The sequence below is a fragment of the Pleurodeles waltl genome, chromosome 11, assembly GCF_031143425.1.
Source record: "Pleurodeles waltl isolate 20211129_DDA chromosome 11, aPleWal1.hap1.20221129, whole genome shotgun sequence".
Lineage (NCBI taxonomy): Eukaryota > Metazoa > Chordata > Amphibia > Caudata > Salamandridae > Pleurodeles > Pleurodeles waltl.
In genome coordinates this window covers 932,942,098-932,961,625 of record NC_090450.1, presented here as the reverse complement: position 1 = coordinate 932,961,625, position 19,528 = coordinate 932,942,098, and the positions used below count along the sequence as shown (strand labels likewise).

The 19,528-nt window shown below is 43.8% G+C and overlaps 1 protein-coding gene across 9 annotated transcripts in view; it reads left to right on the top strand.

Moving 5' to 3' along the window:
- Positions 1 to 19,528, top strand: part of NCOR2 (nuclear receptor corepressor 2) — a 1,084,598-nt gene that overhangs the window by 414,614 nt on the left and 650,456 nt on the right. For all 9 annotated transcript variants that reach the window (XM_069215021.1, XM_069215023.1, XM_069215022.1 and 6 more), the window contains one exon: positions 12,459 to 12,511. In XM_069215021.1, the coding sequence (XP_069071122.1) occupies positions 12,459 to 12,511 (53 nt within the window). The remainder of the gene's footprint in view (positions 1 to 12,458; positions 12,512 to 19,528) is intronic.

Sequence of the window (19,528 nt, the reverse complement as noted above, 5' to 3'; positions counted from 1 at the left end):
AGGGGAAATGTTTTTATTTTGTAATCACTCACCATTCCGTGAAAGTGTCATTATCAGTAATGTACTTATTGAATTGTCATCATGTCCCTTTGCTTCACGTTAGACAAGAACAGAATGTGAACATGTCAGGCATTTTGTTATGATATTGCCGATCCAAGTTTGCGCACACAATCTAACGCTTAGGTACATACCCACGTCAGGTTGTCTTCACAATAACATGGGCCTTATAAAACACTCTGCGAGACCAAGGTCATTAGAGGGGGTTCCACCCAGGATATTCCATCCATACTGCATGTCACTTTGCAGCAGACCTTGGCCTTTGTGTCTCTACACCGCCTGATTTGGAGACTGAAGGCCGACCTTGTTCTAAGTTAACAGGGTTTGGAGCACTTTTCATGGACATGGCTTGGGCAGATCAGGTTTATCATGCCTTGCTCTCTTTAGGGTAGACAATACGCTTTAGGGAAGAATTTGTGTATTCATGTTTATTGCAAGATGTTGTATTGTTCATATTCGCATTGCTAACTTTCAAAATCCTGATTTTGTCTCTTGTCATTATCTTAATCATTGCAGCTCATGTATTTTATCGTAGATTACCGTCTTTTCAATAAATGTATTGAAAACGATCCTGCATCTCCTTTCTTGCCTGTGTGTATAAGAGAGTTATTGCTAACGAGAGAAAAGGGTACGACTTGTTCCACCATGATTTTTCCCTGAGAATATCTGAGTACATGTGCTAGGGTGCCAGAAATCACCTTTACTATCTGTGTGCTGGAGAGGTGCTGCTAGAAAGCTTGAAGGGTTGGGCCAACAGTTTCCACTGTTGTAAGAGTGCTTCTTCTGCTCTCTACTGATGAAGGGCTAAACCCAGAACTCCCCCATGATCAGAATAAAAACTAGATTGGATTCAGTTTAATTACTCTTTCTGATGGTTAATTTTAAACCTGAAAGTAGTTATAATAAGGCAGTTTGGGATTTCGATCTTTAAACTTTTCTTCAAGTACTTTATGTTACATGGAACGCCATAACACACTTGCATTACCACAGTTGGATTGTCCTTATATGTCAGATTTCAGGACATCCTCTATGTCATAGATTGCCATTCAGACCCTCTGTGTGGAAATCCATTAATGTGGCTACCTGTGAAGATTGGGCATAGGTCTGGTTCTCGAGGACCTACATTTGCCACATTCATGGGTCAGCATTGGACATGCCGGATGCAAGACGATGAAGCACCCTAGGTGCAGATGTATGTTCTTTCATCACCTGTAATTTTCTTTAGCATTCTGACTTTAATTAAGCATCACCCCTGGATTTTCCACTAGACTCCTAATCCTTCACACATCTATACCTCCATCGTGTCCATACACCCTTTTCAATTTTTAACCTAATTTTGAAGTCGGGGTGAGACTAATTGAGCCATTAAGGAGAAGGTTCTGTCAGATGTAGCTGGGCAGGTGCAGTGAAGTTCACCAATTCATGGCTTGGGCAGCTTCTGCTGTGAAGACCATATTATGACCTTCGGTTCTATATCATTGACAGAGGTTTTGTCAATGGTGAATTTTAGCCAAAGTTAGCTGATGGTTAGTTCTAAAAGCTTGTGCATAGGACATACGGAGGTTTGGTGATTTCGTGAATGTCCAATACGTCCCATAAAGTTCTGACGCTATTTATGAGAACTTTGTAGGCTATGCGGATGCAATCATATTTATTAATTTAGTATTCATTCTTAGCTTATGTGAATAGAAATCGTGTGTGGTTTTGATTAAAGAACACTTTTCATATCTAGCCACGCATTATCAATCTGTAAAAAGTCACCTTTGTTAAGATGACACACCCTCACGTGCTGGTCCGTTGTTCATTTCAAATTCGAGCTGAAAGATTTTACCCATTTCGTGACCAATTTTTATTTTTCTCAAAACGGGTTAATGTGGCCCAGATAACTATATCAAATTGACAGTGGTAGCGCGTAAAGTTTCAGGTAGCCAAAATTTGTTTCCTCCCCCCTTCCTGAATGGTAAATTTGGAACCTCCCATTTTTAACACCAGACGTCCACCTTGTCTCCATCCTCCTGGCCCACAGTCCCATGAATTTTCGATCTTCCTACCTCACCTTTTTTTAAACAGCATTGAAATGTCAGTTTTCTTTGTTATTATCTTGTGGGGAGACCTTTACCCTGTAGAATATTGTTAGTCTGTTGTCGATGTTCATGAGGGGAAGGACAATACATATTCACTTCTCTAGTCCTATATTTCCATTTGTGTGCACTTTTTGAGGAAGGCGCCTTCCACCTGGAATCAGCACTGTTTCTAACTTTATCACTTTATACAGTTCTGTTGTGTTTGGCTGTCCTAACTTGCTCTCGGGCGGAGGAGGACATCCGTGTTATTTCACTCTGAGCAACACCTGCTTTTGTTATTCTCCTGCCTGTTATTTTAGCCGCCCCTTGACCCGGTGCTCTGGCTACTACACCCATGCTATCCCTGACTGTACCAAGTTGTGTGTGGTCTGGGGGGGAGGGGCTTGTAAAGGCAAGAAGGCTCTGGAAACAGCCTCATCCTAGGAGCCAGGGCCTGTGTTATTTTAATCAGCTATTCTTGTGACGCAGCTTTGGAAAAGATGTTGGCCCAAATAGCTTTGTATCAAACTGGAAGGAAACTGTACTGACTTGTCTTTTCCTAATCCAGTGAACCATTTCCAGGTTAGGAGAAGCCCCCTCTGCTCCGGTCTCCGAATGCGTGACGCATGGCTCCGAAATGAGCACCAGCTGCTGGGCGATCATTGAATTAATTTTAAAACTCTTGCTGATTGAAACACTTGGTTTTCTGTCTGTTTTCATTGGGAGACGTAGTGCACTGAGTCACTGGGTGGTGTGCCAACATCCCTACTAGAAAGTGTGTTGCAAGTCTTGAACATTATTTTTTTTAGAAACCACTGAAATCTGATAGTCTAGCCCGAAAGGGTCATTCACACAACACTGCCACCCCATATAGAAGCAGTTTATAGTTTTTTTTCTTGGGAAACCCCATTTTCTCAGTTGTAGATTTGGTCGGGCGTTCTGAAGTTACTGTGGTAGGCTTAAGTTTGGTTCTCACCGGAAGACCCTCTTGTGAGCGAGCGCATCCGGTGCGGTGGGTCTTAAGGTTAGTCGAAAGAGCATTAACTTAACACACCTTCAAGTTGATGAATAATTTGTTGTGTTCAAATGTTCACTTGGAATATTTCTCCACAGTGTCTTTAAGCACCTGGTGGCAAATGACTATGGTGTCTGTCTCCTGGTGGCTATGAAGGGTTAGGGAGTGCTGCAACTAAATCCCCCCTATCCAGCCCCCCCCATCACGAGCAGTGTGGACTGCTATGAAATCTGGGCTCCAAAAGGCAACTCTCTACCTCAGCCTGACAGAATATAGAATCTCTTTCCTCTAAATTGTGTCAAAATCCTCAACGAGGTTGATAGTTGGAAACCAGTCCCAGAAATCCATGTGCCCAACTCTGAAGTGGATCCGCTAGTGCCGTATCACCACCCTTCAAGGTCATGCGCCTCGGTAACAAGTGCACAGAAACCTCGAATACCTTTATAATAAAAGGGAACACTGTGCTCAACACCCCATTCATTCGCCCAAACACAACCTACCCCAGAACGCCCACAATGCGCTTAGGAATATATAATATCAGGTTTGATAGTGCCATGGGATGTCATTGGCATATAAGCATATTTCTTGCACATCTCCTGCATTTATTATCCCCTTGAGGTTGCAGTTTGAAGGAAGAGGGGGGGGTTCACATTCCAAGTTCACCTTCTATGAGCCAAACCACTTGTTAAAATCCAAAGAGTTATGTCAAAGTGAAGTTGGACAGCAACACTGAACAAGTCTTTTCGCTTGAGGAAATGGGCCGGATTCCTGGTTCCATGCTGTTGAGTGTATGAGTAATTCTTCTTGTTGCCGCTCCTCCCAAGAATCAAGGCTCCTTTAAGTGCCTTGATGCAATCCAAGTGTAGGCACTGTGTCTTTAAAAGAACTTTGAAGTCACCTCCTTAGTTTTCCATGTTCTCCCTTTTAATGCGTACAGCTCCTTGAAAATATTCAGTTGTCAAAGCAGGGCTACTAATGTCTATTTATTCGCAAGGCTAACTAAAATATACCGAGGTTGGTTACGAGTAATGGTAGATTTTACTAACTAGCACTTGATCGTGTTACTGAGTTTGTAGAAAAGACTCATTTACAAGGCTGGTTCGAGCTACTGCTCAGTTATTTCAAACACCTCAGGCCATTGCATGTAAATCTTTTTAAGGTCTTGATTTTGAGACAGCTGTAGTTGTGTCGCCAGGCGATTGTTTTCCCAAAACTATCACAAAAACTAGTGATACATGTAAGGATTTTGGTAAGCGGGCTTCAGCCACTGGTCAGTTAAATTGTCATTTACAGGTTGATTCCACCGACTTCCCGTTTTAATGGGGGTAATGGGTCCACTGGCTTAACCCACAGGCTCCCTTCGCTTCAAGTGACTGCACAAAGCCAAGTGCACACAGTTCATATCTGCGTAAAAATAGTTCTTTGACTCTAGTTTCAAATCTGGTTCAATGTGAGTTTTTTCTACTTTATTTTTTCATATTAACATTAAATGTTGGCTATTTATTTACGTGCAGTTTGGGTGCTTAGTTAACGGTCTGTTTCGTTTTTTTTTTAATGTTGCCGTTGTAGAGTGCTTAAGTGACATTGCAACATACTAGCTGCCTGCAATTTTAGTGCTGACCCGTGGTGATTCATTCCTGTTCCCTTCACAAGTTCCAGTAATAAAATGCAAATATCAATTACATAGATTTTTATTTATTTACATCACTAGTAGGGAAGCAACTTCAGTGATTGGTTTGTAAATTTAAACTTTTTATTGCAAGCATATAGTGACCACGTTTAGGGGTTGGCATAACTTTATTTTTTCCCCTTTTTACTTTTGTGACGTGCTTCCATTTTTTTATTTTTTTATTATCTCACTAGACTGCCAAGGCCAGACCTGTAGGCTTTGCAAATGCTTGTTTTATTTTACATAATGGAGCTTAGAATTTCATATCCTGCTTCTGTGGTATTTGCTTTGCCTCGAAGGACCTGATCTCCCCAGGCTTCTGTTTGCACTCTGCACTGTGCCAACATTCGGACAGATTGGTTCAGAATGCACTGCCTTCAACCCGGCACATTGAACAATCTCTGCTTGTTTAATGGCGCTAGGCCAGTCTCCCTCTGCACAATAGGTGCATTCCATTCAGACCGGTGCAGACTGATTCCTTTACTCACCACAGAAACTTTACACCCTCCCAGTGCAGGCTGGCCGGTTCTCAGTGCCCTTCGCCCAGTCTTCCATAGACTCGTATTGTTCATATTCCATTGCACCGCCCGAGTACCGCTGATGGATTGGATGAAGGACGGAGCACGCCTCCCTTTCTACAGTCAAAAAGCACGGGTGGTGCAGGAAAAAGGGAAGACAAAGAAATCTCTGACACAAACTGAAAAGACTGGTTGTTAGAGGCGCACAGGGAGACCAGGTTCAAAACAGGCATGGAAAAACAAAAAGCAAAAAAATCTGGCCTCGTGGTAGGGTGCCATAGTGTTTCTCCATCACTGCTAGTCTCTGTTCTTAGTATTTATTCTTTCCTCACGCCCCCTCATTCTAGCCCACGTGGCCCTCCACTCTGGCCTTTGAGCCCTTCCTTCTTACCTTCATGGCCCTTGAATGGTCTTTACATCCCCCCATGTGCCTCCACTTATAATGCCCTTCCTGATCTATACATTCCTCTTGTGATCTCCATGCCCTGCTACTGAAGCGCCCTTCTTCATACCGCCATGTCCCAATGCCTGGCCACCACATGCTTCCTGATCTCTCACTCCTCTTCCTGATGTCCAAGAACTCCTCCTGTCTCTCATGACCCTTTTGAGCTGAGCACCCTCCTTGGGATCTTTGCCCGCTTGTGATCTTTGACTATTTTCTTCTGACCGCTGATGCCCCTCCTTGTGACTGTGGTCGCCCATGCATCCGACTGTGGTCGCCCATGCGTCCGACTGTGGTCGCCCATGCGTCCGACTGTGGTCGCCCATGCGTCCGACTGTGGTCGCCCATGCATCAGACCGTTGCTGCCTCTCCTCCTGATCGTTGCTGCTCTTCCCTCCTTCCAATCGCTGCCGCCCCTTCCTCCTTCCAATCGCTGCCACCCCTCCCTCCTTCCAATCGTTGCCACCCCTCCCTCCTTCCAATCGTTGCCACCCCTCCCTCCTTCCAATCGTTGCCACCCCTCCCTCCTTCCAATCGTTGCCACCCCTCCCTCCAATCGTTGCCACCCCTCCCTCCTTCAGATCACTGCTAGCTCCCCTACTGATCATCAGTCCTTTCCTCCTGGCCCTCTCAGCATCTCTCTCCAATTGTTCGCTGCTTCTATGGAAACTGACTGCACCTCCAGAAACTTTAGCAGAGAACTGCTCACACGCTTTTGGTGCTGTACCACATCGAGGAGGGACAACAGAATATAAGATCAGATGTGATTGTGGCTAAGCCGTGATTTGCAGAGTGAAAATGTGCTCCTGAGTTTCAGGTAGATGACCCAGCACACATCCAACCTGACATTTAGAAAGGTACGCAAGCAAACTTGCTCTGACCCACATATCTCTGTTGGGGTGTCTGTGCTATCGCCAAATGCTATCAAAAGAGTTGCTAATGAGGCCCTGAAAAAGAGTAGATGACATTTCCAGACCTAGAATGCCATTTCGCGGAGGCCCGACAGGTTGCTGCTGCGAAAATGCAGCTAGAAGTCTTTGCTGCTGGTGGCGCAGGAGAAGCTTTAGAAGATCTCAATTAGCATAAAGACCAAGATAAACAAGGATGGGAGAGCCCACCAAGCCTACTGTGAGAACAGGAAATGCAAGGGGTAACGCACAATGTGGATTTATTACTGGCAAGACTTGGAGAGATTGAAGAAACGAGAGGTTCCGCAATTGTGTGGCTTGCTTGATGGTCTAATATGAGGCTGGAGTTGAATTGGAAAACGTTGAGAGACAGTGGCCAGCTTCTGAATACTGCAGTTTGATTGGAGAGCGAAATTCTAGAGTAAGTGGTTGGACAATATTGGACTACAGTGGTCCTGCTTTACCCCGAGGTGCCAAATGAGTAAGCTGTGACAAGGATGCAATCATCACGAAAGACGCAATGCAAGAGAAACAAACTGGTCCAAAGGAGGCACCCAAGCGCTGTTGCGTTCTGAGGAGAGAGGCTGCTAGCTTTTCCAGTCCCAGAGGAGTAACCTACTCCTGTGGCATAAATGACAAGTAACCCCAACAGAACTGCTAACTCTAAATGTTGAAAATGCTGAAAATGCTGTTGCACACACCTCCAGCTTACATCTTGTTTACATAGCAAACACCTGCAGAGGATGCTTCCCAGGTGCTGCTGATGGAGTTTGAAAGCAGAGGATCAGGTGGATGGTAGCGTCGTGGTTCATCATGGGTCATACAAGTTAAAGGCTCAGTCCAGTGAAAAGCAAAAAAAACTTGACCTGCTAACCCAACCTTACTTCATCAGTGATCACTAACCAGGGATCTGGAATGTTTCTCAGTTTCATGGCGTCGGGGTGGGTTGTAAAAAGCTGTTGTGGCATCATTCACCAGATGGCCCTTCTTCACATGAAGAGCACAGAAGCCTCTTCGATGCCATGTTCAGAAATGTTGGGACAGGAGGAAAGATCCCGTTGAATTGTCATGAAGTGTTTCCTCACTAGTGTGTTGGTAAGAACTCCTTGTGGCTCACATTCTCTCTGCATTAAACCTGGAGAGAACATGAGAGGCAGAATAAAGGTGACGTTCATCAAACGCGTGTGGGCGTTAAAACCTAAACTAAAGCGTCAGAGGTGTAATAAAGAGCTTGCATACAGTAGGACTCGGCGCTGTTTTCTCTGTGAAAAGCTTTTTTTCCGCAGTGATAAAAATATCAGGCATTAAATATTCCCAGATGAATCGCTTTGTTCTTTTTGTGAAATGTGAATGACTTCTCGCCCACCTGAGCAGGCTTGAGGCGTCCTCGCGCACAGACACGATGCTGCCAGTGACTCCAAGCTAGCACCTCTGACTAGTAATAAATTTACACTTTAAAGTGACATCAGTGCCTGGAGGCTTTTAGTTTGATGTTTGCGCTACGGCAGCCACCTCTGTCACTCTTTACTCTGTGTCAGAGGTGGGCGAGCCAAGAAACTGACAGGGAGAGCCGAGCCAAGGCTCTGACTTGGCTCTAAAAGAGCTGAGCTCTGAATGTTTTTGGCAGGTGAATTGTGCAACAAACATTGTGTAAAAAAAAATATGGTAAAATCACTTCAAAGTTCAAACAACTACATGTCATTAACACACAGAAGCGTTTCACCTTAGTATATCAGATTATATCACCAATTTGAGAGGCATTTATTAAGAGTGATAGTTTTTCAAAATATATGTAGATGTAGTCGTGTCCCCCGTCCTGGTGACCGTGATACTGATGCACTAAGAGTCAGGTCACTTGCCCTTCATGTCCTATCTGTGGCCTGGATTCGTATTATCAGGGAGCAACACTGTAGTGTATTAAGTGAAACACAAGAGGTTTCAGCAGACTGCACAGCCTGGACCAGCTCACGTAATTGAGACGTTCTCCTAAGAGACAATGAAGGAAAAGGTGGCTCTATAAAAATAAAATATTTGTCAAGGACCACAGAGTTTGGTCAAAGGAGGAAGCTGGGATTGATGCCACTTGTTCCACCTTGTGCAGTTCATCCTCTGAACAGTTATCTCTGTCTTTCACATGTTTTTCATCAAATGTCACTGCCTTGTGTTTAATTCCTGGTGCATAACTTTAGAGCGTCGGTGGTGGGCATAGGCCAAATGAAGGGCTCGTTTTAAGCTTGAGCCAACCAGCTGCCTCGAGTTTTCAGTGGCTCACCTACCTCTAGTGCAGTGGTCTTCAAACTCTTTAATGTCACCCCCCCCCCCAACCTCCCCCAGTAGGAGAAAAAAATACCCAGGGCCCACCTCCAAAGTTTTCACAATTATTCTGTTAGATTGGAAATGTTTAAAAATGTCTACACTTATTTAAACATTGCAGTTAAGTATTGTTACTTTTTTTTTAAATGCAATCAAATACATGATGCAAAAAAAACGATTCCGGTCGGGTAATACTAATACAGTGCGATTATTAGAAGTGGGGGTGTTTTTTTTTTTGTTTTTTTTAAGGGTATTTGGAGTCCCTTCCCTTTTGACACATACTCCCAACTTTGATATAAATGAGAAAACATGCTAGTGTTGGCCCATTACAGAGCGGTTTACAGCTGCTCATTTTTTTTCAGTTTAAAACAAAGCCCTGTTATTAGCCTAATGCTTCTCTGGGCAAGAGCCTGCCCCCCCTCCCTTTTTCCCCCTCCAGTTTGAAGATCCCTGCTCTAGTGTGTGTCTTACGGAGTACTACTGCAGTACTACTGCACGTGGACTGCATAGTCAACCGGGGATATGTGTTTAAAAAAAAAAAGAAGATTCTTTATTAAATACTAATATGAAAATTCTTCACAGTGGGTGTATTTTTTCGGACTCAAACATTTTAATGAGATCTAAACACTACAGTAATGAAAGTTCGGCACTTAATTCCTTTGTAAAGACAATGTATTTCAACCAGCCCTGCCTTTAATAGGCTTAACTCTGAAACCTGCAGTAATCCCCAGCCTTTAATATCACTCTAACAGTGACCTTACCATAGCCCTTACCATTTCAAAATCTTCACACCTTCACATTTGTCACAGTTGTTTTACTGATAATAAAAAGGCAAATTATGTTTTCTGTAGTGAGCTAAAAATGAGTTATTACTCCCTAGTTTTTGAGATCTGTTTATCAGTGAGGATAACTGAAATAAACAAGAGACCCGTCTCCGGAGAGCATGAAACAAGTTAATCTCACCCCATTATTTCACATCAAGAAGAAGACACTGATTCTTAAGGCAAGATATATTTGTCTTTATGTAGAACATCTTTGGTGCTACAGTGATAAATTAAACTGACAGACTACCCCTCTAAAGTGTGGACGGCGGCGTAAAGAACAGGTGGAAAAAGTGATCAGTGTGGAACTAATGATAAAATCTGGCTACGTAATTAAGTTTCCTATTCGGTCAGATTGAAATATTTTGGCCCATTGTCCAAAAACGTGATCAGTATAGGTAGACTAGACGGTACGATTAGTCGGCATTTCAATCCACATAATAAATACAGGGGTCTTCATCAGAACGAAAAGGTCAGGAGATGCTCTGAGTAGGACCCTGGAGATTGTATTGATTCTTGTACTGTGCTAAAGCAGTTGATTAGATTTATGGTTTGTTCCTAGAGCAGTGGTGTGGGGGTCCTAGTGCTGCAGTTGTGGGTGCTGCCATGGATGGTTGATTGGAACTGTGGTGCATCAGCAGAGGTGTCTGCATGTAATGAATACTAATTGTATATGTAGCCAGTAAGGTCAGGTTGAGGTTCATTGTCGGATCAAAGTTCTAGTAAGAGTTTTATTCTGCAGCTTAAAGTTCACCAATTACTTGGCCTCATTACACTCGTCTGTCAATAATTTAAATTATCGTCTGCAGCTGTGGCCCTTTTATTTGAGCATGGCTTACAATGGATTACCATTTTTATGGTCACTGTCTGGTAGCGTTTCGGAGTGTCGGTCAGTGATTGTGTTGCAGGTATTCCCTACTGAGTGCCCCGTGGTGGATAGTTACCTATCCTTCCATCTGATCTGGGCGCATGAACTATGGCAGTGGTTCTTGATCCGAAGTTGGGTGTAGTGTTGTCTGGTGTGAGAGTTTCCAAGTATTCTCTTTAAAGAGCTCCAGAGGAATGAGTTTGTGCCTTGGATCCTTCTTCTGAAGCCACCTTGTCAATCTTTGGATCATCTGCATGTGTGATCTTGAGCTAATGATGCATCTGTTTGTATTAATATGGTTTGAGGTTGTGGGTGTTTTATTCTTCTGTTGTGTTCTCCATGAAGTTAGATGTTTGTACATCCCAGTGCTGTGTTAAAGGGTATAGATGGGTTAATTGTCAAAGTTGTTCAGGGGTCTTGGCACTAGAGCAGTGATCAAAATTCATTGAAGACCGCGATGTATTACTTGTAATTTCTGTTGCCCGCAGTGCTTCATTACAGTGAACTGAGTGCTCAATACTGGGGGGGTCTTTTTTTGTCAGTTTTATATAGCACAAACTCAACGTTAAGGTATTGAAGCACTTTACATGAACACCAGTGACATTAGACAAGGACACACATTCATTTTTGGTAGGCATGAGGAGATTAAGTGATTTGCCCATAATCACAGGATGTCGAGCGGACTCGGAGACTTTAACTTGGTTCCCCAGCTCCAGGGTCGGCAGCACTGGCCATTAGGCCACATCCTCTCTGTTGGAAGAAGTGCGCATGTCCAAGACTTGGTTTGTAGCCTGCACCCTTGCAGTACTGTATAGCCAGGGTCACTGGAATTATTGGTTTATGCTGCTGTGGTGATTTTCGCATAGTTGTAGATTTGTTGCGTTTGCCACATAATCCATCACCTGCTGTATAATCTGCAGATTTAAAGGAAAAAGTTTTGTTTCTAGCTCAAATGCTTCAAAAGTTATTAAAATGCAGCAGTAGGTCTTGCCACCCAGCAGAGGGCCATTTAGAAAGGTTGACTGGTCACATGTCTGTAGCTTATTGCTATGTTTGTGTGTTCAACTGGTTCTGAGTTGCAACTAATGCCCAGACCGTGTTAAATTTAAAAGTGACAAAATAAAAAGTAAGACTATCCTAAAATGTGCTGCATAATGTGCCATTTCTTGCAGCATAATTTACTAAACCCAGCTGCATAATTTGGTCCTTCCTTGCCCCATAATTCCAGTGACCCTGTGTCTAGGGAGTACATGATCAGAGCTGACCGTGGGCCCTAGTACTGCCGAACAGGAAGAGCAGAGGTGTATAACATGTTATTTCACCCGAACCATTACTCGCACCCGATCTATCCTTGGAAGGCGAGGACGCAATTCTTTCTGCGTGATCTTGCACAACCCGCCTGTATTGGCCTCCTACTTTCTCGGCTTCCTCCTTAACTTCACTTACTGTAAGTGAATAAACACCCCTTCCCCGTGCCTGAATCACAGTGTTTACGAGCGGCGTTCCAGATTGCTGCATTAAACTGGTTAAATTAACCCGCGCGCTGAGTATTGCTGATGAAATTAACCCGCGCAGCGCGTGACCTGAGGGTAGACCCTGCAGGCTGCTGGGGCACGTGCGCAGGTCCACTGCACTTAGCGCGCGCCGTAGCATGACTGCCCCGCGTGCCGCCGCCGAGCTTCCCGGGGGTCAAGCCCACGATAATGCAGCCGTGCTAGCCTGCTATGCAGTTTGTTTGAATGCCAGCCGTAGATTTACGTACTTTTCCCCTTATTTTATTTCAGCCCTTATACAACCAACCGTCGGACACCAAGCAGTACCATGAAAACATCAAAATGTAAGTATACAGCAAAAAAAGTGTATCTTGAATGTCAGGAGAGGCATTAGTTGGGTACATAGAGTGCCCCACTCGCCTATTGATTGCTGCATATTTGATGCCATAGAGAACAAACATTTCTTTAATGGGTTATTTGGAACCCACGTTTGTGTCACATTCTGCCGAAACTCCAGCAAGTACATGTAAACTAGGAAAAAAGATCTGTATGCTTGGGGGTCATCACATAAGAGTGCGTAAATGCTTGTCCCTCGTGCAGAATTTACACTATACAGCTACTGCGCGGTACCCTTTCCTTCCCCCCTCCTCACTTTAGTCCCTCGAGCAAGCACTAAAGATATTTTGTCACACATTACACTCTCCTAAATCCCATCGTAACCCCTAGTGCAGTGGTTCCCAACCTTTTGACTTCTGTGGACCCCCACTTTATCATTACTGGAGCCTGGGGACCCCCACTGAATCTGTATTGGAATCGGGGGACCCCCCACTGAGTCATTACTGAAAGCTAGGGACCTAATCTGTTGATATTATTTAATTTTCTAAGCAGTCACGGACCCCCTGAGGTGGCTTCGCGGACCCCCAGGGGTCCCCGGACCACAGGTTGGGAACCACTGCCCTAGTGGATCTCGGCACCATAGTCTGGCACTGAAACGCCAACCAGCACAAACCAATCACTGACCCAGGTGTTGTCTTCCTCCGCTATACCTGCCGACCTCCTGACTCAGACATGCAGGTGCAGTAGGGTCTTTAAGAGTGTGATCCCATCAAGATGACTGGAGAAAGAACTCTTTTTTTTGGGGGGGGAGGGTGATGTAGGTTTGAAAACAGGTGACCTTATTAAAGTCTATGGAGGTACTTTGTCAGGAGGATGAATAGAAGTAAAAAGGTGACGCCCGCCACATGCGGGGGTGATTTGACCAAAGAGGGAGACTTTTGGCCCACCTTTTCAGGGTTTGCGAGCAGCATTATGTTGCTTTACCTCTTGGTATTTCATATATTTTCACTGCATAGCTTTGATGACTAAAGGACTTGGGCCCGCGCCTTGGATCTTGTTGCCCTCCAATGTTGAACTAACTCGCAATCAATCAATCAGGAATTTGTAAAGCGCACTACTCACCCGTGAGGGTCTCATCCATCCAAGGATAAATCTTCTGTTTAGAATTTCTTTTACCCCCAAAATCCGTCTTTCCACTTATTTGTGTGGACAGATGAGGAATGCACATCATCTAATTTCTGTTGTTTTTAGATTTATGCTGAAGAAGTACATATTAAAATCCCTCAGAATGCCACACACAGAGGCAAACCTGCAGCGTATCCGAAGATGGCATGTCTCGTGTATTCCTTAAAGGACATAATATATCCCCATCAGATTGAATACAATCTCTGTGTTATTCCTAATGTAAACCAAAAAAGAGAAGACCCATCTCCTCTGGGGCTGTGCCAATAAGAATCATATCATGTATAACTGGCATTTAAAGCACTTAAAATGTGAATATTAACCCATAGACTGCGAAGAGTGATACAGGAGGGGAAGAAGCACTTTCTATGCAGAAAGAGTTATCACACTCAAAACTACTCTTTGTACTCACAGCGAAGCATCATGGGCAAAACCACTTTTTGGAGCGCAGTGTCCAGGACCAAATCATAATTTCTCTACACGGGGCGTCTCCAACCTTTTCTTTAACAAGTACTACTTGTTTCAACAGAAATCTTCCTGAGCTACTAGTATTATTAGATATGTAGTGGTAACCACATCAGACAAGATTACATTAGTGGCCGCCATATGTAAGATTACTAGCAGTGATCACCTCTGTGCATCAAGCATGGTTGGCAGAAGTAATGTAAAAATAATACTTTGGTAACGTGGGATGCCTCTACATGGGTAATATATAACAGCCATAAATGGAGGGCCCCTAGAACCAAGTTGATAATGTTACTAATAGTCTCTCCAACACATTTGATTTTTATTACTCAAATGTCAGCTTTCAATGTATTATGGAAATTCAACTGTTTTTCTCCAAACATCAGCTTATGAATTCTGAAAATACGGATATTTTAGTTTAAAATACATACTTTTCAATTTTGGTATGCATACATTAACAAACAAGCAAAAGCTTCTAATTTAGTTCACTGGGCTGCACACAGAAGAGTTACTTATGGGTAGCTGGAGAGCTACCAGTAGCTCACAAGCTACTTGTTGGCAAAGCCTGCTCTACACAGAAGGTGCTGCTGGAATAAAACCTCTGTGCATGTAGAGGAAGTAAGCCATTGTTTCTCTTTGGCGAGGTCAACATTACTGGCACTCCCTCTCATTCTGTATGTAGAGAACAGCATCCGGTACAAGATCACTATTTTTCTTTAAAGAGCACCATCATAGACAATACTAGGTGCATCCCCAAAAATGTAATATAATTTGCAACGGACGGCATCTGTCCATGGAAATACATTTTTTTAAAAAAAGTATTTATGTAGTGAGTGTGTTGTCCCACAAGAGCAGCAATACTGTGGTGTGATCCCAATTTGAAAATGGGAATATTGTTAATCCCAGACTGCTGAACTATTTTGCAAGAACGGAGATTAGGATGCTGCACCCCACCTGCTCTTTGGATCTTGCATGCAAGACTGCCTCTTCCCCTCCCTCCAGTCTGCGACCCCTGTTTTAGATTTGAGTTCTGAAAGAAGCTCATGTCAAGGTTTTTAGTTGGCTCTTTCCAATCGGTTCTTTAAAGAATTAATTGTCCTGTGCTCCTTCTCACTCTCTCTTCAGGGTCTCTGGGTCCCCCCTTAAACTACTTCATTTCAGGGAACCCATATACGCGTGTCTGTTTCTTCTCTGTGCTGGACCTCACAATCTGCATTAACAGAGGTCTGTTCTGGTTTGTGGGGTTCACAAAGTTTTGAGTACCGTCCTCTGTTGGAAAAAAAACATAAGCCAATGTGAGATGGACATCTGTTTGTTTTGGTGTTTTGTATTCTATTTGTATAGCGCTTTCCCTACTCCTTGCAAGGCCAAAGTATTTTCCTGGGACGTCCGGTTACATTATTTACATAGCGTTTCAACCCTTGGCGAGGTCTCCTAGCTCTCTGATTTGTATTCGGTTCCTGGGCGCCCTTCGAAGTGCATGGTTGAAAGGATGTTTGTGGTTTGGTTTTTAAAGGGACTTGTTGATGTGCCTGATTTCCGATGGATACTTCCAACCGCAGATTCCTCACCTTGAATAGCTCCCCATATGCCATTCTGGGTCTGTAAAACGTCTGCAATAGCTCCTGCGCACCGACAGGTGGTGCCGTCTGTCTCTGTTACATTCCATCTCTGAGTATATGATGCCTCTAAGCTGCAAACAGGGAGAAGGGTTCAAAAAACAGAAGTGTCTGTTTTACAGTGATTGTTTACAGGGCTATATAATGTTTGGAGTTACTACTCTGTGCTGAAGAGACTGTATATAACCTTTTAAAAAAAAAATATATATATCTATATATGTGCAGATATTTCATAAATATTTACAATGCATTGTAATTACGTAGAACGTGTGTATTATTTTCAAACTTGTCTTTGTTGATTAGCATTTTCCATATTTGTCATCCTACATATTCCATTTCATCTTTTATGAACAACTTGAGTCACACGTTTAGCAACCATCCCTCTACTACATTCCTGCCTAGTGAATCTCATTGTCCATTATTCCCCCCCCCCAAGTCTTCATTGGTATTGCCTAGCCTAATTATTTTTGCAGCACAGTTCTCTATGCAATTATACTAGCTTGGAATATTAGTATATCCAACGACTGGCCTCTTCCAACTCCAAATATGCTCTTTACCTCTAAGCACTTAAACAGCTTTGGTTTAAAAGAGTAAATTTGTATAACAGAGGGAGTTTACAGGGGAAGGTCGCCATTTTTTATTTGATCATAGCAGCACGCAAGCGCTGCTTTTCCGACATATTGGTATCTATATGGGCTTTTAACTATGCCCATCACTTTCACTCGTTCGTGGGCTTGCCTTTCAAAAATCCTTTTATGACATTGGTAAATGATTTAAGTTTGTCCCTCCTTTGGGCAGTTTGGTTACCGCCTTGAGGACCGACCCTAGTACATGGATATTTGCACGTTTGCCGATACACTTGACTGCGAGCAAACTTCTTTTTCCTTTTGTGTCTCTCCTTCGCGCTTATGCTCATGGCGGCCGTGGCACTTTGCTTACGTCAACTGTTTTACTTTACATTTTCAATTTAGGTGGCAAGAAAAGTCCTGTTAGGAATTTACAGGGATAATAGCTTCATCCCGAGAAAACGCTAGACCCATTGCATTGCAAATGCTTGTTATATTATGAGGTTTCAGTGTTTCCAGCATCACGTCCCAGCTGTGTGCTATAAATACTTTTTTTAATCCAGCGCGCTGTTCTCTGTGTCAGTACCCACATTCAGCGTTCAGCCATTTTACGCCTATGCGTTGCCATTCAATGGTCGAGGGTGGGTTAGTATTTTTCAGTTCATAGTGATGCAATGACCAGCCAAGGGTAAACCTAGATTTATAAACTTCCCAGTCACCCTGCCGTGTTTTAGATGCTGGGAAAGACCTAAGACGCTCTGTTTGAGTGAGTAAAGAACTCGGTGACTCGTAATTTGGGTCAGAGTAGTGGTGATTTCCTCCCAGTAAAACACCAAGGTCGACCAGAACCACATCATGTGCAGGAAATCTGCATCTGCTATCTGACAGTGTGGACAAATGGAAGTGACCCTCGGTAAATTTTCCTAAGTCTGTGAGCTGTTTAATGGGCTCTGTTTAATATATAGAATTGTGTCAATTTAAATCTTGCATTATATAATACTATGCTAGGGTGAGCCAGTATCTGTTTCCATTCTCTGTCGTGCATGGGTTGCTGTAACTCTGTTTACTGCTGAGATATGGCCAATATGTTGCAATGTATATTCTGCTTCTTGAATTGGACACTGCAGATTCTGTTTCCTGTGCGATGGGTACCAGTGTACTTCTCGGGAGACATGCCTGGATGCACAGTACGATCTTCTCTGTGGGCATCAAGGCGTCTCTGATAGACATGTCCTTAGATGGAAGTGCATTTTGTCGAGAAGACTAAGGTAGCCTTAGAGAGGTGCAAAGACAGTAGAGCTACAGTCCACTCACTGGGTTTCTTTCCCTTTCCCCTTCTCTCTGTTTCTGTTAGCAAAACAGGAAATTTAGAGCCTTCTTGAAGGGTCTTGTGTATTGCCAGCAACCACCATGTCAGACTGTGCAGCAGTCTGTGTACGCTTATCGTGTACCACCTCCAGCTAAATCCCCAACTCCTACCTCAGGCCTGTGCAGAGGATTCCATGTATCGGAGACATTCTGGACACCATTGCCCAGGAGGCCTTCTCAGCCCCACAAAGAGTCCAGGACATCCAGCCGGTGATCCAGATATTTCAGCCAAGAGCTGCTGTTCTTGCCTTAATGGTCATGAGGCTTCTTGAACTCTTGACATTGTGCACCCTGCCCTGTGCATGTTGGCACACACAGCCCTTTAATGGAATCTGCAGCTGCAGTGGTCTCAGCACTGTGGATGCCTTTTAGACAACATCAGTGCAGGTGACAGTGGCCCATCACCTTTGATGGTCGATGACTGATGCCGGTCAGATGTGCAGCAATCCATTAACCTCGCCCTACCCAGAGCTAATAGTAGCAAAAGTCATGTCATCTTGGGCCTGGTAAGTCCCTTGGGCGAAGTGGTGATCAGAGGTCTCTAGACCAGAGTGTAGCAGTGTCTTCTTATAAGTATTCTGAAGCTGCAGGCTTTCAGGTTGATCTCAAAAGCCTGTCTGCCTTCTGTCAAGGCCAGGTTAATCCAGGAACAATATATCACAACTTTAATTTGATATTGCAACACAACTTTAATGTGATATTGCAAAAGCAGGACGGAGTGTTGTCTTGTGAGCTTTTGCCTAGGGGCACTGAGATTTTGGCAGTGGTTGCCGCTTCATGGTATTTCCTCCACATGGGATCCCTCAATGTTAGTGTAGACAAAGAAGTGGCATCCATGTCTGGAGATGGCACAGGGTCACTTTGCCTAGCCGGGCACACCCTGTGTAGGCCTATCTTGCAATCTTTGAAGGCACGCTCTGTTCAGTCTTCTGCACTTTATTCAGAGCCTATAGGCAGGCCCACTGTAATTATGCAGCAGGAGAGGACCAAATTATGTGGCAGGGTTGACTAAATAATGCGGCTGAAAAGGCTCATTATACGACACAACCCGCACATTTTGTAAAGGTATCACTTCATTACTTTGTCATTTTTAAACTTGGTAACACTGTACGGGCATTGGTTGTGCTTTATTGGTTCCAGTTTAACACAAAATATGTCAATAAGCAGCAGAAAGGCGACCAGTTCAGCTTTGCAAAAAACTGAGTGGCAACAAGTGTTGCTGCATTTTTAGTAATGTTTGAACCGTTTGAGCTAGAAACATTCTTTTTATTAGAATCTGCAGATTATGCAGCAGATCATGGAGTATGTGGCAAATCTACGGTTGTGTGAAAATCGCCCCAGTCGCAAAATTGCATAATTCCTGTAGCCCTGCCCTATTGTTTGGGATTCAGGTCTCCTTAATATATTTTCTTCTGTGCTGCTGATCCTGGATGTCTTGAAGAAAGACTGAACCACACACAGCGGACTCTTGTGGACCCGAACTGGGCGGGAGGGTCTGGTAATCTGAGCTCCTGACCCACATCATCTGTCCCCCGCTTAGATTCCCTCTTCACGTGGATCTGATTTCTCAGCCAAGGGCAGAGTGCTCCATCTGAACAGCCACAATCTATTCCTTCATATGTGGACTCCACTGGGAGGCTTTGATCTGCTGTCAGAGGCGGTGGATGTGTTTTGGCTGCTTGCTGCCCCTCCAGTAAACCTGTTTCTTCAGGCTACTGGTCCAGGAAGTTGCCTTGTGTAAGGAAAAGCAGATTGACCTCCCCCCTTTACAAATTGGATTATCTCGTTTTGTTTTGTTCACCTCATTTAATCCTCCGAGGCTTCA